This window comes from Eurosta solidaginis, chromosome 2 (assembly GCF_040869045.1).
Source record: "Eurosta solidaginis isolate ZX-2024a chromosome 2, ASM4086904v1, whole genome shotgun sequence".
Taxonomy (NCBI): domain Eukaryota; kingdom Metazoa; phylum Arthropoda; class Insecta; order Diptera; family Tephritidae; genus Eurosta; species Eurosta solidaginis.
This window is the reverse complement of record NC_090320.1, coordinates 8022705-8046684: the sequence shown is the minus strand read 5'-3', so window position 1 is coordinate 8046684 and position 23980 is coordinate 8022705. Positions and strand designations below refer to the sequence as shown.

At 39.4% G+C, this 23980-nt stretch overlaps 2 protein-coding genes across 6 annotated transcripts in view; one reads left to right on the top strand and one right to left on the bottom strand.

The window, feature by feature from the left end:
* LOC137239232 (uncharacterized) overlaps window positions 1-23980 on the top strand; it is a 145841-nt gene that overhangs the window by 15603 nt on the left and 106258 nt on the right. The gene's annotated exons all lie outside the window — the stretch shown is intronic.
* The window catches only part of Hasp (Hig-anchoring scaffold protein), a 71640-nt gene that overhangs the window by 15301 nt on the left and 32359 nt on the right, over window positions 1-23980 (bottom strand). For 2 of the 3 annotated variants that reach the window (XM_067764271.1, XM_067764273.1), the window contains 3 exons: window positions 20456-21322; window positions 20230-20399; window positions 20045-20152 (listed from right to left, as the gene is read on the bottom strand). In XM_067764271.1, coding sequence (XP_067620372.1) covers window positions 20045-20152; window positions 20230-20399; window positions 20456-21322 — 1145 coding nt within the window. The remainder of the gene's footprint in view (window positions 1-20044; window positions 20153-20229; window positions 20400-20455; window positions 21323-23980) is intronic. The other variant, XM_067764272.1, reaches the window with a different exon arrangement.

Sequence of the window (23980 nt, the reverse complement as noted above, 5' to 3'; positions counted from 1 at the left end):
AACGTTTGAAACTGGGTGAGTCCGTTCCAACTCGGTGAAATTGTATTATGTATCTATGTGAAGTGATAAAATTCGTCACTTACAGATTATCGTTTCAAATTTTTGTAATTCATTCCAAGCACGCTTAACGAATCTAAAGACCCCTTTCTGTAACTCGATTCGAACGTACGGTATATGCATTCGGACACTTTGGTGCTCTTAACTCTGTTGACCCGTCGGATAAGTGCAATGTAAAACCCGCTCTGCAATCTTGCGAATAAGAACCATTGTTCTGTAAAGCTTGTGAAAGGTCAATACAGTCAAGAAATAGAAAACCAAAATTATGAAAGTGTGAGTTCTGCAGATAATATTATTCCAGTCGAGTTACAGAATAGTGTCACTAGTATATATATAATACCTTACATATTTGAATGTGTCACTCGGAACCAAAAATTTTTTTTATACTTACCTGCGAAAGCCATGTAAATGGGTAATGCATTACACATTAGCGACATAGGCCTTTCTGCGAGAGTTATAACCTAGATGCAACAAGGGTTGGGGAGTGATGTCCTTTTGAACCTGGAACAATAAACTCGTTCCAGACGTTTTTTTTTGTATTTTCAAATAACGTCGCGAATGAACCCTTGCACAAAAAAAGAAGAAGAGGAAGAATTCCCCAAATTAAATGAAATACATAAAAATGAATTTAAGGTAATTGCACTAGTAATTAAAAACCAAAAGATATTTAGTACATTCAAAATATTTTCTACACTATATACGAAACCACTAGGCTGTAAGACATATAAGGAGTTGAATCCGAATAATTGTATGCGATGTAAATGTAATTCGGAATAAACGTAAACTCTAGCATCACATGTGAAACATAGAAATTCTCGATAGAATCCTAAAAATTTAATGCATAAGTTATTAATTAGTATGAATTGTCAATAAATCTAAATTGTAAATGGGAATGCTGAGGTCTCCTTTCTTTTAGAGGGCACCTAAGGTATACAGGTAAGGGGCCACCGAAATACAGGTGCGTCGGTGGCCATGGTTATTGAGGGTGGGACAAGCACCGGGCGTCGCAACACCACCCGCGGCGCCCCCTATATATATTCGGCCCTTTATGTTTATTTTCCCTTTGGTTATTTTATTTTAATTTCAGCAGTTTTTTTTTGAATTTGGTTTTTAAAGTTAGTAACCGGTCATGTCCATGCGCCAGTTTTTTTTTGAATTTTAGATTTTTGAATTTTTTTGAATGTTAACGGTCTGTCCGTGACATCCGGTTCAGCCGGATGTTGTTTTAGTTTGAATTATAAGCGTTTTGAGTCGGTCTCTGCGCTTCTGTCAGTTTGTTTTGAATTCGACAGCTGCTCGTTTTGATAGGCATGATAGGAACTTTTTTCTGTTTATGGCGCAGGAACAGTAAGGTTGGCAAGGACCCGCCCCAGCCGACAATGACTAGCCACTGTGCACCAACACATCATGCCGACCGCCTTCCTTACTGCTCCGTTGTAGATGCGTAACCATAACAGATGGCGCCCAACGTGGGGCCTGAAGCGCTGACCGCGGGGGTCAGTCGGGTCAACCTGTGAGGTTGACCATCCCACCAGTCCGAGTGAGCAGCCACAGAGCTGCCACCTACGTTGCGGTGGGATGGTTAGACGGATCAGGTTGTCCGGGCTGGTCATCGGGGGCAGTGGCTGACGGAGCCACGTGACTTAACGTCAGTTATCGGGATTTTGTATTCACCCGATGAGGCAGTGCTGCACGCACTTTATTTTTTTTTGTAGTTGGGGTTTTTATTTTCCCGGAATGTTGTCCGTTAGTCGGCTATGGAATAATTTTGTCCGCTAATTGGGTTTAAATTTTTTTTGTAAAGTAGTTTTTTTTGTTTATTAGCCGAATTTGTGTTGTCCAGGGTGAATGTGTGTGCGCATGTAGTGAGGACCCCAGCTCATCCCACGTCCCAGGTGGTAGCTTGGAATACCACCTGGATGGTGATGGGTTGAGCTGGGATTCAGAGTGGCACTCCTTCCTGTCCCACCAGACTGGGGGAGCGGTTCCGAAACCGCTCCACCCATTGCGGCGGAGGCAGGAGGGGTGCCCAGTAAAAATGAACGGGAGGCCTCAACACCCCCAACCAGTCCCAGGGGCAAGCCCCTGGAGACTGCCCCTGCGTTGCGGCTGGGCGTGTTGAGACCAACCCGTGTGTGCCTGGAGTGACCCTAGTGGCCTCAGACCAGTCTCGTAGGGGGACCTTAAGACCCCCTCGCACTGCGGTTGGGAGCACTAGGGCCAAGTATGAATGTGTTTGTAGTAAATTTTTTTTTCTCGACCTGTAGCCCAGGTGCCTTCTGGGAATGGGATGTCAGCGTTCCCATTACAATTGCTACCAAGTTTTCTCAACTCCTCGCGTAATTTTTATATGCACATTTTTTTTTTCTCAAGGCATCGCCTAAAATATAAGGTAAAAGGGGGAATTCTGATTTTTTTTTGTTGACCCCTAACTGCGCTACGCGGCAAAAGTTTTTTCTAACTACTACGTAACGAGCTACATTTTTTTTATATAATTATTTTTGATTATGTCACGCGAGCAATCGTTCGGCCAACCGGGGCGAAATACTCCGTTCGGGAGTGCGGGAGGGTTCCGGGGAAACCAAAACCGGGGCGGTGCTAATAGGGGGGCTTTTTCGAAAGCAAGGCGTCCTTTGGTGGTGCATACCCCAGTAGGAGGATCCTACGGAAATCCCGCGGGGACTCATATAGGCTCGGGCCCGAACGACGACCGCGACAAACTGGACATACCTGTAAGCACCAGCAATTTAAATGCATCGCTGCTAAACACACACAACATCTCGGGGATAATGACCAATGTGTCGAACTATGCACCAGATGGAGCGGGTGCCTTACCACCAAATCAAGAGGTTGGAAATTTTGGGGACGCTACCAGCGATCAGGCGAACCTCCTAGGAATGCAGGACGAAGCCACTCGTGGAGGCTCGTGGGTGGACGTGCTACACCAACTGTTCCAGGCTTCGCAGGAGGAAATGCGGAGAGAGATGGGCTCAATTAGAGCCAACATGGCCCAGCTCAACGCCGCTCTCGAATCCACGCAGCAAGCACACCAGCAACACAGGAACGCAAGCAGGATGGACCGTAACCCATTGCCATCGGTAGTACCGCCAATGTACCCGACTCCAAGCAGCATAACAGTAAAACCGCAGGAGTGGAAAATCGCATTCGACGGCACTGGGAGTGTAAGCGATTTCCTCTTCAAATTAAACACCTTGTGTGAGCGCACACAATGCCCTGACGAACAAATAATGGCCAGTTTCCACTTATTCCTTTCGGGACGAGCCGAAGAATGGTACTGGCTGTTCACAAAACAAAACCCAAATGCGACATATGCCTTTTTGTGCTACTCCTTAAAAAGAGAGTTTGGCACCTTGAAAACGGACCACGAGATCATGATGGAGATCTCCATGCGCAAGCAAAAGGCAAGTGAGTGTTATGACGTGTTTCACGCGGACATAATCTCCTTGAACGCGCGCTTAAGGGAGCCGATGTCAGAGCTTCTACTGATTGACATAATAAAAAGGAACGTCAACAGTAGCCTTAAGCTAATGCTTTTTAATGCGGACGTAAGGAACCTCCATGATCTGCGCGATGTAGCACGCCGAGGTGAACAAGTGCTGAAAGAGAGCAAGCTGCTGGGAGCCAATTACTCAGGACGGCATGTAAGCGAGGCACGCGTGACAACCCCGGACATGAAGATGGAAGGCGAGGACGGCGAGATAGATCCCCAGATAGAGGCGCTGGAATATAGACGCAGCAGAAGACCGGACTACTCAGGAATCCAGTGCTGGAATTGCCAGGGAATGGGGCACTCCTATATATATTGCGAGGAACCCATAAAAAGTCCTTTTTGTTTTAAATGTGGGTATAAGGGTGTATTCACTCCTAAATGCCCTAGGGACCATCGCAGGCAGGGAAACCAGTACCCGAGCGAGAAGATGGGGGAACCTCGTTCGGCTTCATAGCTCCCACATCAGCCAGTGCTCGAGGCGTCGTCCCGTGCGCTGAACCAGAGGGCGAATCTCTGCATGGAGGTGGTGAGCTTCCGAGGTGCAGTAGTACCCTGGCAGAAGAACCCTCGACTGTAATAATAACCTTCCCCGATAGTACTGACGATTCGAATAGTTCTGAATCCGAGAGTCGAACGTCCTCTTCCACGATGGGCGAGCAAATCAAAATCCTGCGACGCCAGCATAGGGATGTCGCGTGCCAAACGCAACTTTTCCCAACCCTAAAAGAAAGGGAGGATAGGTCTGAACAAATGAGACATACCATTTTTGACCAATATCCGGTATCGGACAATATTTTGAAGTGTAGGAAGAGATACCACCGGAGAGTACAGGAGCGTAGACTGCTGCAAGCCACCACGTTAACGCTTACAGAGGACGAAAGGCCTTTAGTAAAGGCTAAAATTAAAAATAGTTTTCTTGTAGGGTTGTTGGACTCGGGAGCCAACGTCTCCATCTTAGGGAAGAATGGATTAGAATTCCTAAAGGGTAACGGCTTCGAATATCAGCCCTTACATGCGTTCGTATATACCGCAGGCGGCAACAAGCAAAAAATTTTAGGCTCAGTATCTCTACCGGTCACTTTTAAAAATACCACAAAGATTATTCGTTTTTACCTTGTTCCCTCATTGCTCCAAGAAGCATACTTCGGGGTAGATTTTTGGAGAGCATTTGCGTTAGCTCCCGAAATATTCCCGAGCGTAGAGTGTTTAGAGACTAGGCTTGAAAAGGAAGAGGAACTTAACCTCCATGAATTGTCACCAGAACAGAAATCAGAATTGCGAAAAGTCATCGAGACGTTTCCTTCGTACGAGAAGTTAGGCCTAGGGCAAACTAAATTAGTGGAGCATCACATCGACACCGGTGATGCTGTGCCTATAAAAAGCAAGCATTTTCCTCTTTCGCCGCCGAGGCAAGCCGAAGCTTTTAGAGAACTAGACAGGTTACTACAGTTAGGAGTTATAGAAGAATCCAACTCCCCGTGGTGTAGTCCTGTAGTACTGGTCCGGAAACCAGGCAAAGTCAGGCTGTGCATAGATTCGAGAAAGGTCAACGCGGTGACTAAGAAGGATTCGTACCCCCTGCCTCATATCAACGGCTTATTGAGCAGACTGAAAGATACGCATTTTATTAGTGGCATTGATCTGAAAGACGCGTTCTTCCAGATCAAATTGACAGAGTCCTCGAAGGAAAAAACAGCATTCGCAGTTCCGTGGAGGCCTCTGTACCACTTCAAGGTGATGCCATTTGGTCTGTGCAATGGACCGCAGACTATGAGTAGGCTGATGGACAAGGCGATCCCTTCGCGTCTGCGAGAGAACGTCTTTGTCTACCTGGACGATCTGATGGTATGTAGCACTAATTTTGAGGATCATCTAAAATTGCTAGCGGAAGTGGCGAACTGTTTGAGAGATGCAGGTCTGACAATAAATGTGGAAAAAAGTAAATTTTGTCAGAAGGAAATACGCTACTTAGGGTATTTGATAGGCAGCGGGTGCCTGAAAGTGGATCCGGGAAAAGTAGAAGCAATACAAAACTTCCCGATCCCTAAATCCCCTCGGCAAGTGCGTAGGTTTGTGGGCATGGCGAATTGGTACCGAGCATTTATTACCAATTTTGCTGACTTGGCAGGTCCCTTGACCGACTGTCTCCGCAAGTCAGCAGGCCCGTTTAAACTCACTCCTGAAGCTATAGAGGCGTTCGAAAAACTAAAAGTAGCTTTGAGTTCCGCCCCTGTTTTGGCCCAACCAGACTTTTCAAGGGAATTCGTGATACAATGTGACGCTTCCAAAATAGGTGTTGGCGGAGTATTGTTTCAGGTCGATGATGATGGCGCTGAGCATCCAATCGCATTCGTGTCGAAAAAGCTGAATAATGCTCAACGCAATTATACAGTAACCGAGCTGGAATGTCTTGCAGCCATAATTAGCGTGAAGCGTTTCCGACCCTATGTCGAAGGATTACCTTTTCGGATTATTACGGACCACTCCAGTCTCAAGTGGTTGATGACACAAAAGGACTTGAGCGGGAGGTTGGCGAGATGGTCACTCTTACTGCAAAGATACGATTTTAGAATGGAACATCGTAAGGGCACCCTGAATGTAGTACCAGACGCGCTGTCGCGTTTTGACGTTGACGAGTTAACTTTCACTACCACACCCGGAGAAATAGACTTAGTCTCTCCCGAATTCGCCAGCAAGGAGTATTTAGACTTAATTCGGACCGTCACCGAAAACGAGGAATCACTTCCGGATTTACGAGTGGTGGACGGTGTAATTTTCAAAAGAGTTAAGTTTCGTAAGGGGATGGAAGGGGAAGAAGACTCGCTGTGGCGTTTATGGTTGCCAAAAGGGTTGACTGAGGAAGCAGTGAGATTAGCACATGACGCTAACCGGAGTTACCATGGCGGATGGCTGAAAACCTTAGAACGTGTTAGGCAGAAGTACTTCTGGCCGCAGCAGGCTAAGGACGTCAGGGACTACGTCCAGCGTTGTGACACCTGCAAAACGGTAAAACCCACCAATCAGCAGTCGAGACCACCTATAGGGAGTGCCTTTGAATCCGAAAGGCCATTTCAGCGGTTGTATTGCGACTTTCTAGGGCCGTATCCGAGATCTAAGCGGCGAAATCAATTTCTTTTCATAGTACTAGACCATTTTTCAAAATACGTTTGGCTAAAGCCCATGCAGAGAGCTACCACTGTTAACGTTATAAATTACTTCGCTTCAGAAATTTTTCCGGCTGTAGGGGTCCCTGAGTTTATTCACAGTGACAATGGTAAACAGTTTATCTCTAAGGAAATGAACCAATTTTTTGCAAACTACGGGGTGACGCACGTGAGGACGGGGCTATATTCTCCCCAAGCGAACGCATCCGAACGCGTCAACAGAGAAATTGTTTCTAAGATTAGGATTTTCCTAAAAGATAAACCTGACCATACTAATTGGGATAAGCATATACCCGAAATTTTATCAGTTTTGAGAAGTGATTTTCATACAGCGATTCAGTGTTCTCCGTACTTTGCATTATATGGGCAAAACATGGTCCAACATGCCTCAACGTACAACATTTTAGGGAAACTCGGCAGCCTTCGAGAAGACCAGGTTACGGTAGTAAGCCGAGCTGACAAGTTGACTAATATTCGTGAGCAGATCCGCAGAAATTTAGATCAGGCCAAAGATAGGGGAGTAACCACCTATAACAAGCGCTCTAGACACGTCAACTATAAGGAAGGTCAGGAAGTTTTCCGGAGAAACTTTGCCTTAAGTAATTTTAAACAGGGCATTAATGCCAAATTCCTACCCAAATACCTGAAGTGTCGCGTGCTTCGAAAAATAGGTAACGCATTGTATGATCTCGAGGACCTAAACGGGAAATTGATAGGTCGCTTTCACGCGTCGGACATTCGCCCGCAATGAACTAGAAAACGTTTCTTTTGCCAATTTACAATTTGATTTTTTTTATACACCCACCAATTGGACCTTTTTTTTGTCTGGGCGTTTTGGCGGTCGGGGACATCTCGCCCAGTATTCTCCCCGAGCACTGACCTCATAGGTTGTTCACACGCGTACTCACCGAGGACCGTGAACACCCTGGCAGTCCACGCTTAGGTCGGACTAGCCTTTCGGAGTTTGGACGAGTTCTCCTTTACCAAAATGTCTACGAAAATTTTTTTTTGTCTTGCCTTTTGTGGGGGCGATAACCACTAAAACCTTTCGGAGTTTTGACGAGTTCTCCATAACAAATGTCTAATTGCCGCAAAGCCCTTTTAAACTAGGAAACAGAATTAATTCCCAAATTTGACTTAACTTTTTTTGATGGACCCATGTTGCCCGGCTAGCTTCGTAGTAGGACTTTGAGACTCTTATCTCAGGGGTGAGTCGTGCCCCACGTTGCTTGTCATCGGAGATCCCTGGCAATAGCTTCCCACAGATGATCCGGTTCCCTGTTCGCTTCATCGTCAGGTCTTCAAAGCGAAGCAGGTTTGTTACGGTCTGCTGCTACGGTCTACGGCTACGACCCACTTGGGAGCGTGTTCACGGGAACACACCTAGCGATGTGGAAAGGGTTGCGATGAAAAATATCGAAAAAGAAGGGAACAGACAGACCGGCCATCACTAGAAGACGGAAAAAAAAGAAGGAAGGAAAAAAACCACCACGAGTTTCGGAGGAAGAAAAAACTTTTTTCCTTTTTGCTGGCGGTCTGAAGCGGTAGAGCACACAACCCTCGTGACCAAAAAGTGGTCAAGTGAAAAATTACAGGATACTTAAGTGCATCCACATATAGTTGGTGGAACTGACGAGCGCGTTCTCAAATACAGATAGTTCACCATCAAAATTTGGGCGGTTTATAGCAATCGTAAAACACTCCTCTACATATGTTCATCGTATTTTCGGAATTCCTCAAAGCCGTGCTTATATACATAGCCAAATTTTGAAAGGCTAAGGAGCTACATACGGGAAGTTTACATTTTAACGTTTTAACCCGAAAATTGTCTCCGAAATGAGTGAATTCAATTAAAAACGAAGTAAGCTAGCCGGTGGCCACGTTGAGACCGTTTTAACCTACTCTCAGGACGTGCTAAATTCCCGAACATCGTGAATACTAATAAATAGTAATTGGAAGGCATCGGCGTTGCCTTCTCCGCGTATGCGAGGAGCGCGGGAATGTTGGAATATTCCCAACGATTGCCACGTAATATACACGGTTCCTCAACTTAGCAATAGTGGTGTTGGCTTAGCGGTGTCATTTCCATCCACACCAACTGCAATAGCACCAACCATATCCAGTGACCCCGGCACCGTCATATGCCAAGACGCCAGACGTACCACTCCTAGAGTGACATATCAACAAACACAGCGCCATTCACCACAGCAACATATTAATGATACACAACAATTGCAACAATTACAATTGCAACAACAAACGCAAAACCATCATCTAAACGAGCTGAGCAAATATTGGGTGGTGTCCAATGGCCAAGCATTGCCCTATAACATTCTACCTAATGGCACGATAATCACACCTCATTAACGCCAGCCAGCAACATCTGAGCAACATACGCACACTCAGCAGCAGCAGGTTCAGCAGCAGCAACAGCAACAACAACAGTACCAACACCAACTACAACAACAACGTTTGAAACTGGGTGAGTCCGTTCCAACTCGGTGAAATTGTATTATGTATCTATGTGAAGTGATAAAATTCGTCACTTACAGATTATCGTTTCAAATTTTTGTAATTCATTCCAAGCACGCTTAATGAATCTAAAGACCCCTTTCTGTAACTCGATTCGAACGTACGGTATATGCATTCGGACACTTTGGTGCTCTTAACTCTGTTGACCCGTCGGATAAGTGCAATGTAAAACCCGCTCTGCAATCTTGCGAATAAGAACCATTGTTCTGTAAAGCTTGTGAAAGGTCAATACAGTCAAGAAATAGAAAACCAAAATTATGAAAGTGTGAGTTCTGCAGATAATATTATTCCAGTCGAGTTACAGAATAGTGTCACTAGTATATATATAATACCTTACATATTTGAATGTGTCACTCGGAACCAAAAATTTTTTTTATACTTACCTGCGAAAGCCATGTAAATGGGTAATGCATTACACATTAGCGACATAGGCCTTTCTGCGAGAGTTATAACCTAGATGCAACAAGGGTTGGGGAGTGATGTCCTTTTGAACCTGGAACAATAAACTCGTTCCAGACGTTTTTTTTTGTATTTTCAAATAACGTCGCGAATGAACCCTTGCACAAAAAAAGAAGAAGAGGAAGAATTCCCCAAATTAAATGAAATACATAAAAATGAATTTAAGGTAATTGCACTAGTAATTAAAAACCAAAAGATATTTAGTACATTCAAAATATTTTCTACACTATATACGAAACCACTAGGCTGTAAGACATATAAGGAGTTGAATCCGAATAATTGTATGCGATGTAAATGTAATTCGGAATAAACGTAAACTCTAGCATCACATGTGAAACTTAGAAATTCTCGATAGAATCCTAAAAATTTAATGCATAAGTTATTAATTAGTATGAATTGTCAATAAATCTAAATTGTAAATGGGAATGCTGAGGTCTCCTTTCTTTTAGAGGGCACCTAAGGTATACAGGTAAGGGGCCACCGAAATACAGGTGCGTCGGTGGCCATGGTTATTGAGGGTGGGACAAGCACCGGGCGTCGCAACACCACCCGCGGCGCCCCCTATATATATTCGGCCCTTTATGTTTATTTTCCCTTTGGTTATTTTATTTTAATTTCAGCAGTTTTTTTTTGAATTTGGTTTTTAAAGTTAGTAACCGGTCATGTCCATGCGCCAGTTTTTTTTTGAATTTTAGATTTTTGAATTTTTTTGAATGTTAACGGTCTGTCCGTGACATCCGGTTCAGCCGGATGTTGTTTTAGTTTGAATTATAAGCGTTTTGAGTCGGTCTCTGCGCTTCTGTCAGTTTGTTTTGAATTCGACAGCTGCTCGTTTTGATAGGCATGATAGGAACTTTTTTCTGTTTATGGCGCAGGAACAGTAAGGTTGGCAAGGACCCGCCCCAGCCGACAATGACTAGCCACTGTGCACCAACACATCATGCCGACCGCCTTCCTTACTGCTTCCCTTGTAAATGCGATACCATAACACCTTGCATCAACAACTTTTAAGGATTCAAAGGATGTTGTTGCTAAAATGATTATTGAGCGTGAACAGGATGTAAAAGAGCGGCAGGTGTTAGCGTATCGCTCACGTCCGATAAGATCTAATAGTTTTCGCGGGAATTTAAGAGGTAATAATAATTTCGGATACAATAACAATTTTAGATTCAATGGTAATGCAACTAGACCTAACAATAATTTACATTTTCGAAATACTAATTACAATGGAGGTAACAATAGGTATAATAATTACAACAACAATTACAATAGAAATAACAATCGGTCTGTAAATAACAGTAATTCAAATAATCAACGTTTAAATAACAGGAATTCAGTCAATGTTCGTTCTTTAAATGCCGAAGCCCCTCAGGAGCGAACACTGAGGGAGCAGGTGCTATTGGGTTAAATTCTTTTAAATCAATATATTGTCCAAATTTAAATTATTCTGACTTCATCGAAGTCAACTGTAGTGATTCTTATAAAATATGTTCTTTTCTTGTAGATTCTCAGGCAGATATTTCACTTATAAAAATTTCTAGTTTAGCAAGTGACGTAATAGTAGATAACAGTAATGTAATAAATATAACAGGTGTAACAACAGACACAGTAACAACTTTAGGCACAGTTAGTACGAACATAGTAGTTTCAAATATATTATTTCCTCTGACTATTCATGTTGTTGATGACAACTTTAATATTCCTTCGGATGGTATAATAGGAAAAGACTTTTTAAAAGCAAACAAATGTATAATCAATTATTCGAATGATACAATAACGATAGGACTAGGGAGAGAAAGAGTTAATATTTCAATTTTGCATAGCACTTCAACAGATACTCTTGTAATTCCACCAAGATGTGAAGTTTTTCGTGTTTTTAGTTTGAATAAATCGGAAAATCCAGTTTTTGTCGATTCTCATGAACTTTGTAGTGGTGTTTTTACCGCAAAATGTGTCATTGATACGGAACATCCTATTTTAAAAATTATTAATACTACTGATGAAGTGAAGTATGTTAAAAACTTCAATATTCAAACTGAGGACATAGAAAATTTTGATATCTATCGCATAAATGAAACATCTGTTGATTCAAAACGCATAGAAGAGCTTCAGTCAGTTTTAGAAAAACAAATACCTTCGTATGCAAAAGATAAATTACTTGACTTATGTTTGAAATATTCAGATATTTTTGCTCTAAAAACAGACTTAATGACGATTAATAATTTTTACGAACAAAAATTAAGACTAACGGACAAGACACCAGTGTACATAAAAAATTATAGATTGCCATATTCACAGCGTGCTGAAATAAATAAACAGGTTGATAATTTGTTAAAAAATGATTTAATTGAAGGAAGTTGTTCAAATTATAACAGCCCATTGATTTTAGTACCGAAAAACGACCCAACTGGACAAAAAGCATATCGAATGTGTGTAGACTTTAGAGCAGTCAATAAAAAACTTGGTGCAGATAAATTTCCTTTGGCACGTGTTGATGATATTTTGGATAACCTTGGTCGAGCTAAATATTTTTCGACTTTGGATCTTTTTTCGGGTTTCCATCAAATTCCATTACATAAAGATTCGAGAGATATAACATCATTTAGTACAGATTGTGGATCTTTTCGTTGGAAAGTTTTACCATTTGGACTAAATGTTGCTCCTAACTCATTTTCAAGAATGATGTCAATAGCATTTTCCGGTATTTCACCTAATCAAGCCTTTATGTATATAGACGATATTATAGTCATTGGATGTAGTGAGACCCATCATTTAAAAAATTTGGAGAAAGTTTTTGAGACATGCAGAAAGTTTAATTTGCGGCTTAATCCTAATAAATGTAATTTTCTTAGATCTGAGGTAACATTTTTGGGGCATAAATGTTCAGCAAAGGGTTTGTTACCTGATGATTCAAAAATAGAGGCAATTAAAAAGTATCCTAAGCCGCGTGACAAAGACGCAGTTAGAAGATTTGTTGCATTTGCAAACTATTATAGGAGATTTATACCTAATTTTGCTTGTTTAGCGGCACCTTTGAATCGTTTGAGTCGGAAAAATGTTGAATTTAATTGGGATACCTCGTGCGAGCTGGCATTTGAGAAACTAAGAAAAAGTTTAATGTCTCCAAAACTTTTGCAATATCCAGATTTCACTAAAGAATTTCTAATAACAGTTGATGCTTCGAAAATTGGGTGTGGTGCGATATTGAGTCAAGATCATAATGGTAACGATTTACCAATTTGTTTCGCTTCAAAAGCATTTAGCAAGTCTGAACAAAATAAAGCAATTATCGAATTAGAACTTTTGGCAATATATTTTGCAGTTAAGCAGTTTCGGCCATACGTTTATGGTACACACTTTATAGTGAGATCAGATCATCGGCCGTTAGTTTATTTATTTAATATGAAAGATCCTACGTCAAAACTGTCTAGAATACGTTTAGAGTTATCTGAGTATAATTTTACTATAGAGTATATAAAAGGTAATGCGAATGTAGGTGCAGATGCTCTTTCTCGTATAACTATAGATGAGTTAAAAAATTCGACTAAACATATATTGGCAGTACAAACAAGGTCAATGACAAAGCAAAAAGAGGAAATACAGATACAAAACGATAACCGACAAATACAGACAGAAACATTACAAGTTTACGACAAATTTGCTTATAATTTTTCAAATAAAATCCCGAGAATAAAGTCGAATATAAATTATGATAAGAATGGTGATATTAGTAATATAGAAATATGTGCGCACTTAAAACATAAAAAGCTCGAGCTACTTAATTTTGAGATTGTTAACAAAATAGTGAATTTAGATGAGCTACTTTTGAGGCTGGAACATAATGCCGGCAATCACAATATTAAGAATATTGAATGGCAGAAAGATGATAATATTTTTCATCATTTTACTATTGCAAATTTTAAAGAAACCGGGAATAAAATTTTAAAACATTTAATAATTATATTGACAGAGCCAGTAGAGACGGTAACTGATGAAGACACGAAATTAAAACTTATGACAGTTTATCATAATGATCCAATATCAGGTGGTCATTGTGGATATAAGAAGTTATACGCGAAAATACGTACAAAATATTTTTGGAAAAATATGACGCGCGATATTGCTAAATTTGTGAAAAATTGTGAAAAATGCCTGTTAAACAAAGTTAAGCCCAAAACAAAAGAAAATATGGTGCTTACACCAACACCTTGCAAGCCTTTTGATATAGTAGTTATAGACACGATAGGACCTTTGCCTGAGTCGAATAATGGGAATAAGTTCGCAGTTACCATTATGTGCGATTTGAGCAAATATTTAGTTACAATAGCTATTCCAGATAAGAGTGCAAAAACAGTTGCATCTGCAATTTTTGAAAGTTTTATTTTAATTTATGGAATAATGAAATCTATTAAATCAGATTTAGGTACAGAATTTAAAAATGAAATTTTTGCGGAATTGACTAAACTTTTGAAAATTGAGCATAATTTTTCAACACCTTATCATCATGAAACTGTTGGTACTATTGAAAGGAATCATCGTGTATTTAACGAATATTTAAGAGCTTACCTTAACGATTCATTTCCCGATTGGGACGTTTATTTAAAATATTTTACATTTTTGCATAATACAACAACAAGTACTGTTTTTGATAATCTATTTACACCTTTTGAATTAGTATTTGGTAGAAAAGTTACTTTGCCAAATGAGTTAAAGAAGGAAAATATAGATCCAATTTATAATGTTGAAAATTATGCAAAAGAGGTAAAATATCGTATGCAAAAGTCACATCTACTTGCAAAAGAATTAATTAATAAACATAAAATTAGAAATAAAAATGTTTACGATAAAACAACAAAACCTTTGGCTATTAATATAAATGATCGAGTTCTAATAAAAAAAGAACCTAGAGATAAACATGCAAACATATATCAGGGCCCCTACACTATAACAAAAATTGATGGAGTTAATGTAACAATTTTTGATAACAAAATTAAAAAGAAAAAATTAGTACATAAAAATAGAATACATAAGATAAAATAAATATTCTTATATTTTAGTTTTAGCATAGACTAAAATTTAGTTGTTGGATTAATAAAAATTAAAAAACTCAAAAAAAAAAAAAAAAAATAAATAAATTGTTTACTAATACAAATTGAATTTAATATTTGAATTATTAACATAATGTTTAGAATATAAGTTAGTAATTATTTGTAAATTACTTAATGTAGTATTAACCTAATATAGTATTAACATAGTAGTAATAATAATAATTAATAAATAAGTTAGTCTGGTTTTTTTTTTTTTGTTTTAATACAAATTGTTCTGAATGATCGAATTTTAGGAAGGGAAGGTACCCCTAAATAATGCATATTCGTTCATTCAAAACAATTAATCTTGCAGCTGAATAAGCAAGAAGGACGTGACAAAACTGATCATTTTGTCACATCCTTCTTTTCGAAAGGAGGGTGATATAATACACTTCCACCTTGCGCACTTGTGTGTATTGAGCTTAGTATGCAATTGAAAATATTTGGATTTTTCAAATGCATAGTAGGCGAGGTGAAAAAATAATTTGTTGGGAGTTTGAAAAATTTGATTTGGATGTGATCGAATGTAAGGAATCGTGTTCATCTGATATACAAATTAATAACCAAATTTTAAAAACATATTTTAATTATTAAATAAAATATTAATATAAATAGTTACTAAATATACGTGTATGTGTGTGTTATTTAATTAAAACGTATGCGTGTGTATTGGTGCATAAATGCACGTAAGAAGACATTCCTTTTATGGAGTCTTTATAGGAGGGAGGGAATGGCCTGAAGGTTTAATGTGGCCACATAAATCGTTCCCGAGATGGTCGGGCTAGCACCTTAATGGTGCTATGGTACCGGAGCGTACCGGATTTGTATCCGGCAAAGGACCATCACATCGATAACACTCCTCAAAGCCTTCGGGGAGCGACCTTATCGCTACAACAACAACAACAACAGGTGGTCCCGCTACTAAAGCCTGGGAAACCAGCTAACATTGGAGAGACATATCGCCCGATATATCTCCTATCGCCAGTAGCCAAGACGCTGGAAGCCATTTTGCTACCCTACTTCAAAGCAACTTTGCAGCTAGCCAGTCATCAGCATGGCTTCAGAAAACTTCATAGCACCACCACCGCGCTAAATGCCATCAGCACCCAGATAAATTGCGGTTTAAATCAAAACCCCCACCATAGAACAGTACTCGTTGCGCTAGACCTATCAAAAGCTTTTGATACGGTCAACCATGGCACGTTACTGCAAGACCTGGAAGGGTCTACCCTTCCCCCATGTCTTAAAAGGTGCACCGCAAATTATCTGGGTGGTCGGCAGGCATCGGTGCAATTTAGAAATGAAGAATTAAACAAGGGGTGCCACAGAGTAGTGTCCTATCCCCACTTTTGCTTATTTTCTACATATCTAAGCTACCTTCGCCACCAGAAGGAATTACTATCGTTTCCTACGCCGATGACTGCAAATAATGGCCACAGGCCCAGGCCCACAGATCGATGAGCTTTGCAAAAGAATAAACGGCTACCTCCCTGATCTTTCGCCTCGCGAAACCTGGCATTATCACCGACTAAATCGTCCGCGACCTTATTTACAACATGGACGTCCCAAATGTCGACCATTTTGAACATCCACGTCGATGGAACTACGCTACCGACTATCCTACACCCCAAAATATTGGGTGTGACGTTTGATCAGGATCTACATTTTGGTGAGCACGCAGCCGCAATTGTACCGAAAATCCAGAGCCGTAATAAAATCCTCAACTTTCTTGCTGGCAGTACTTGGGGAAAAGACAAAGAAACGCTCATTACCACATACAAAGCAATTGGCCAGCCGATTGCATGCTACGCGTCCCCTATATGGTCGCCAAGCCTAAAAATTACCCACTGGAGGAAGCTACAGGCCTGCCAAAATACTGCTCTCAGAACCGCCAAGGGCGGTCTACTTATGCCCCCAGAACACCATCTACATAATGAGGCGAGAATACTTCCTCAGGGAGAGAAATGAGCTGCTGACCAAACAGACATCTGATTGATGAGCCCACACCGCCTAAGGACTTAAGGAGTCATCTCCGTAAGCATTTTGAGGAAATACGGCACCTGAGAACTCAGCCGTATGAAGCAAAAAAACACAAGCAGGTCCTTGGCGAACTCCACAAACAGGCGTCGGACCTTTATGCCGGGAATTGCCCGGTGAATCCAGTACTCAAAGAACAGTACCCAAAACTTGCGGAAAAGGATCGCATACTCCCCAGGAAAACGCGAGTCACTCTAGCTCAACTTTGTTCTGGATACGGTAACAGGTCAAACTCTTACCTCTCCAGAATCAACCCCGACATACAAAATGTATGCCCGCTTGCAATGTGTCCCCACATGACACCAACCATCTCTTTAATTGTAATGTGGAACCAACGCCTCTAACACCCCTTTCATTATGGTCCACCCCTGTTGAAACAGCAAGTTTCCTTGGACTCCCGTTAGAGGATATTGATGACAATTTCTGATCGGTTGCAGCTATAAGGTGGGGCGAAGCACTGCTACAACAACAACAACAGGCTGCCGGATTACTGTAGCGTTTTCCAAGCGGAAATATTAGCCGTAACCAAAGCAGTAGAAACCCTGGAAGAGAATAGCTTAAGCTGCAACCGTGTTAACTTTTATATTGACAGTCAAGCAGCAATTAATAATCTCGCATAGCACAGCATCTAAATGCATGTTAGAGTGTAAGCAGTCTCTGGAGAGAATCGGGACAGGTAGAAGCATACATCTAGGCATATGGGAATAGATGGTTATGAAAAAGCGGATGAACTAGCTAAAAAGGGCGCATCCCTTGAAGCTTGCTCCGTAGACGTCCCCATTAGACTGGGCTAGATTAAGCGAAGGCGAGAGGTGCACATGATAGACCCAGCAGGAAAGGCGTGGGTTCAAGCGCGGGGCTGTAAAGTGTCGAATGTGTAGGGCTTACAACCTTAGACTAACAAAGTTGCTTCTATTATTAAATAGAGAGGACTGTAGACTCATGACGGGTATTCTGACTGGACACTGCCTTCTAGCGTCACATGCCTTTAAATTAGGCTTGGTCAGTGATAGCTGATGTAGAAAGTGCGGGTTGGAGGAGGAGACGATTGATCACATTCTGTGCTCGTGACCTGCGCTTGCCAGGCTAAGACTCCAGCTATTAGGAGTAATACAGCTGTCAAATCTAGAAGCAGTAAGTGGCTTAAGCCCTAGAAAGCTTCTAGTATTTGCCAAGAGTACGGAGTTATTTTATAACATAGGTCCTGGTTTTTATAGGGTATTTCAGTTTGGTCGTTAAAACAAACTTCTGGTAACACTACGGACTCATTCAGTCTATGTGAGGTCCTCATGTACCGGCCAGTTCAACCTAACCTAACACATTACGCCTACACAGAAAGGTATTCTGCCTAGAGTTTGGGATTTTGTAAGTCGGGATTGTGTTATACATCCGGTTAAAATATACATACGTCTGCAGGAAATACAATGAAAAACTCTACTAGGAAATATTATGTCATAAATTTACCCCCAGCGGGTTAGGGGATTAGAATATACCCGCGGTATGTATGCTTGTCGTAAGAGGCGTCTGGATTCAAGGGGTTTGTGCAGCGCAGCCCTTTCAGGTTGCCAGCGCAATACATAGCTTCTCCAAACCCAATTGTCAACCTTACCTACCCGTGGCGAATCCTGTTTCATTGACAGCTGAGGCTCTGGCGACCCCGAACTCGTCATGGATCTAGGGGTGGGAGGGGGGTATGGCGTAGAAGGTCGCACGTGGTCATAACAAATCGTTCCCGAGATGGTCGGGCTTGGTACCGGAACGTACCGGATCTGCATCCGGCAAAGGACCAACAACTCGATAACACTCCCCAAGGCCTTCGGGGAGTGTCCTTATCGCTACAAAAACAACAACATGTCTATGAGAACGTCCTCTGCCCAAGGCATAGTTCCGTGCTAAGACATGAGAATGAGAATCTAGCCGACTTTTATCTTCGAGGAACAAAAAAATTGTTCCATGGATAGTCTCTTGTTCTGAGCCTTCATTTTGCAGGCGGCATAGAGATGGTTTGTATCGATAACACAGGCCGATTAAATTTAAAAAAAAGTTCTGACCCAGAAATGAGCCAGTACTTTTCGAAAGAAGGTTTCGGTTCGCTTAAACCATATGCTGAATCAGCTTTTAATTATAATTTTCATGAAATATACCATTAAGTTTGGTCCGAAATCGAAAATTTAAAGATAGGCGATTAGTGGAACGTATTCTCCATCATTGAGCTATTGGGCTCATTATTTCTCCTTTTCTATATAGAAATCAGGACAAGTGTTCTCTTCATAACTTAAAAATGCTCCGACGAATACTGGGATTCAATTCCAGTAAAATTTTTGAATAGAACTCCTATGAGTCGCGCTTATTCCACTTACGTCTCTCAGCCCCAAATAATTCTATTATTCCTAGGCATTTTTTGCCCCATCATCGCGTCAAGCGCTCACTTACACCGGGTGTTACTTCCGTACGCAACTTGACACTGTGGACGGCGTCCTTTGTTTCGAGGCGGCCCGCTAGTGCTCATCGTACCCGTTATTCTTTCGGATGGAATTTAATAGCGTCTACTACGCAGCAGGTGTGAAGTGAAGAAATCATCAGCATTCTCGTTCGCCAGCACCTTCTAGACGGCAAACTTTCCTTGAATTACAAAGAGTTCAAGCATATCTAGACTGCTGCCTAATGATAGATCTTATGTGGATATAGTAGAATAGCTTGGTGTACATTTTATGCTTGGAGGCAGAACAAAAAAGTAGTCTGTAATAAGATGGAAGCAGGAAATAAGAAAGAAACGTGAAAATTTGAGAGCTAATATTCTAGTTCATAGGGATGGGACACATTTGAACAACTAGATTATATATTGTGGGTATATTTTAGATAAAGGACAATGTAAACTTGGTCTTACTGAGGTTTTTAATCAGTTGAATATGAGAAAAAATCGCCTACTTTTTATCGATAATTTTTGGGTATAGATTACTTTCCTCGATTTTTTTAAACCAGGACTGGTATAGAGTACAAGGTGGTATGGAATAACACTTCCCCCCAGTGTCGTTTAAAGTCGAACTTCTGCAGACTCTAGAGAAAATTTGACCTAAAAATGCAAGACGATTTTGAAACTTTCCTTTATGGCTGTATATAGGCTTCAATAAAAGTTGGAGTCCCATTGCTCTCAAGCCTCGACGACAGGTTATTACACAAAATATATTATTATGTACCTCGTATATAATCCCAGATAAAGACGGTAGCGTACAAGGTATAGATACACATTCCGAGAATGCATTTACCGACCAACTGCCATGGGCGCAACGCAATTGTGCTGATCCCTGTAAAAATTTGGGGCGAATATATTTTATGTTACATAGCATGCAATATACAAAAATATAGTTTCGCCATTTCCAACCTGAATATTAAAACCTTCATCACATTCGAGCGTAATCAATTCATTTGAATCGATTTCTTCATACGTCGTCAGCGGAGTCGATGTGACGGTTGGTTTATCGCTTAGCTTTTTCGTCTGAGGTTCGACTTTATAGTATTTACCATTCTCCACTGCCGGCACCAAGCAAGGTGCTGCAAAGGTATATAATCAATTGTAAATCATTTTGTATGAGATAAGATTAATTGACTTTCCTGGGTATTACCTGAGAGGCACTTGGGCGTATCAGGCTTCCAGATGCCGCGTACACAACGTGCTGTTGCATTTTCTCCTTTAATATTGAGTTTGAAACCGGCATTACATTCCAAATAAAGCACAATACCGACGCTATTACGACCTGGCGCCTTACCGGGCCTCACTACAGTTATATTTGCGAATTGCTCCCAATTTAAATCTTCACAGGGTCCACGTAAACGCTTGCGACCCTCTTTAGATGCCGCTTCCAAGTCGGTGTTGGCGTCCTCATCGGGTATATGCGGATGTGTTGTTGAAGATGGTGTCGTTTGATTATCATTAACAATGGTATTGTTGTTACTACGTTTACGACGTCTTCGTACAATTTGCGATTTTAACTGTTCGATTAAATCTGTGTCGTTTTGAATTTTAGCAAAATTTTCAAAAGTATGGTACAAATAGCTGGGCGAATTACTGTCATAGAGCAAATTCTCATTGCGATTGGTTTTATCTGCATTGTAACGAGAATTTTGATTAATATTTGGTAAAGGTATCTTAGCCGATGTCTGATGGAATGTATGTAAATCGTGATCTTCATTCTGCAGACTGAAGAAATCATTATTGGATGTTCGCGATTTGTGTGTGGCTTTGTAACGTGTAACTAAGTCGGGGCTGTTGTAGTTGTTATACCAACGTCCATCCTGCAGTTTTATCTTTTTGGTGGGATTTCGAAAATCTCCCGTGCTGTGCAATCGATTGTAGCCTAGTAAATTTTTAACGTAATTTTGATATTTCTGTTTTATTTTCTGATAATACTTCGAGTATGCTCGATCTATTTCCGAAGGACTTCGTTTTATTCTAGTTTTAGTTTCTATAATGGTACCTGAAAGTAAAAGTAAGTTGTATAATAAAATAATAAAAAAAAAATTTGAGTTAAACGGTTTAATTGAAAACAATACTTGCATGAAGTAATTATATCAACATTCAAGTTGATATTTTAAAAAACTCTTTTATTTTGGTTTGCAATAAAAAATTTATTTTTGTTTATTTTTGAGTTTAGATATTTTCCAACTAATTAGAATTTTCTTTTTTTGAAGTTATTCAAAATTTTAAGTTAACACGAAAACTCAATTAAAATTATTTTAAAAATTAAAGTAAAGAGTACAAAGTAGTTAACACTATATTTACTCCCCCTCCAAGAAAATTTGAAACAAACAAATTATTAATTAATATTAAATGTAACCTTTTTTTGTTTTTTGTTGTTTAATGTATTTGTATTTAAATTAGTGTTAATAAGTATGTTTGCTGGTTTAAGTAAATCAATTGAAATATTTTTAATAGTATTATTGTATTGAATTGTAAATGTTTTATGTTTCTTAGATATAACTTTAAAAGGTCCTTCATAAGGTGATTCTAAATTAGATTTACGAAGAACTTTAACAAAAACATACTCACAATTTTCTAATTGTTTAGGAACGAAAACATTTTCTTTGTTATGATGAAAAACTTTAGAACGAACAAGTGAAAAATATTCTCTTATTTTATGAAGAGCGTCATTAGAAAAATCATGTTCTTTATTACTATTTGAAATAATTAATTCACCAGGTATTCTAAGTGTTTGGCCATAAACAAGTTCAGCAGATGAACATTTTAAATCTTCTTTAATAGAAGTTCGTAAACCAAGTAGAATGAATGGTAAAATGTCAGACCAATGAACCGAGTCGTTTGATGCTATAATTGCTGCTTTTAAAGTTCGATGAAATCTCTCTATCATGCCATTTGCTTGGGGATGGTAAGGAGATGTATGAATTTTATGAGAACCTAAAAGTTTAGTTAATTCCGTAAAAAATTTTGAGGTGAATTGTGAACCTTGATCTACTGTAATATTTAATGGTATACCAAATCGTGGTATATAATTTTGAATAAAAGTTTTTACTATAGTATTTGTTGAAATATCTTTAAGCGGATAAGCTTCAGGCCAACGTGAAAATCTGTCAATAATTGTTAAAATATAATAATTTCCATTTGAAACTGGAAGAGGTCCAACAATATCCATATGAATATGTTCAAAACGGCCTGATGGTATTTGAATTTTTTGGATAGGAGATTTAGTATGTCTTGAAATTTTGGATTTTTGACAATTGATGCAAGATGAAGTCCAATCGTTAATCTCTTTACGCATGTTAGGCCAATAATATTTATTTTGAATTAATTTTCTAGTTGTTCTTATACTTGGATGAGATAATGAGTGAATTTTGTCAAATATAATTCTTCTCATAGAATGTGGAACATAAGGTCGAAAAGGTTGTAGAGAAACATCACACCATATATTTAAATTAATAACTGGAATATGAATTTCCTTTAAATTATTTTTAGAATTTTGATCAGAAATGGTTTTTTGTAAAAATGTATCAGTTTGTTGCTCTTTATATAAAGTTTCTAAATTTATATCTTGAGTTGAAATTGCATTTATTTCTGGAATACGGGAAAGTGTGTCGGCAACTATGTTGTCTTTTCCACGTATATATTGAATATCATTTGTAAATTGAGCAATATATTCAAGATGACGTAGTTGACGAGGAGATCTATCTACTTTAGAATTTAGAACATGAATTAAAGGTTTATGATCAGTATAAATAGTAAAAGTTCTACCTTCAAGAAAATGTTTAAAATGTTTAATTGAATTATAAATTGCCAAAAGTTCACGATCAAATGTTGAATATTTAGTTTCTGTTGTAGTTAATTTTCTTGAAAAATAAGCTAAAGGTTCTAGTATATTATTGCTAGTTTGTTGAAGAACTGCTCCAATAGCAACATTTGATGCATCTACTGCTAATGATAAAGTACCATTTTTGTCGAAATGTGTAAGTAAGGTATTTTTAGCAAAAAGTTTTTTAACATTTTCGAAAGCTGTTGTGGTTTCATTTGTCCAATTTAATTGTTTGAGTTTGTTTTTAATTGCATGTGTTAACATTTCATGCAGAGGACTAAGTTCTGTTGCTAACATTTTAATATATCTGTGATAGTAATTTATTATACCTAAAAATTTTTGTAATTTATTTATAGAAATTGGTTTTTCAAAATTTGTTATGATTTCAATTCTATCTAAAGATGGTTTAATACCTTCGCCTGAAATTTCGTAACTTAAGAAATTTAATTTATTTACACCCAGAGTACATTTTGAAGGTTTGATATTTAAATTATATTCTTCAAGTCTTTTGAAAACTGATTTTAAATGATTTATATGTTGATCTTCATTATCACTGGCAATAAGAATGTCATCAATGTATGTAAATACAAAATCGAAATCAGAAAATACTTCATTAATAAAGCGTTGGAAAGTTTGAGCACTGTTTCGTAAACCGAAAGGCATTCTTACGAATTCAAACATTCCAAAAGGGGTAGTTATTGCAGTTTTATGAATGTCTTCTTCTGCCATTGGAATTTGGTGGTAAGCACGCACAAGATCAATTTTGGAAAAAAATTGTTTGTTTTTTAAATCAATTGTTAAATCGTGAATATGTGGTAAAGGATACCGATC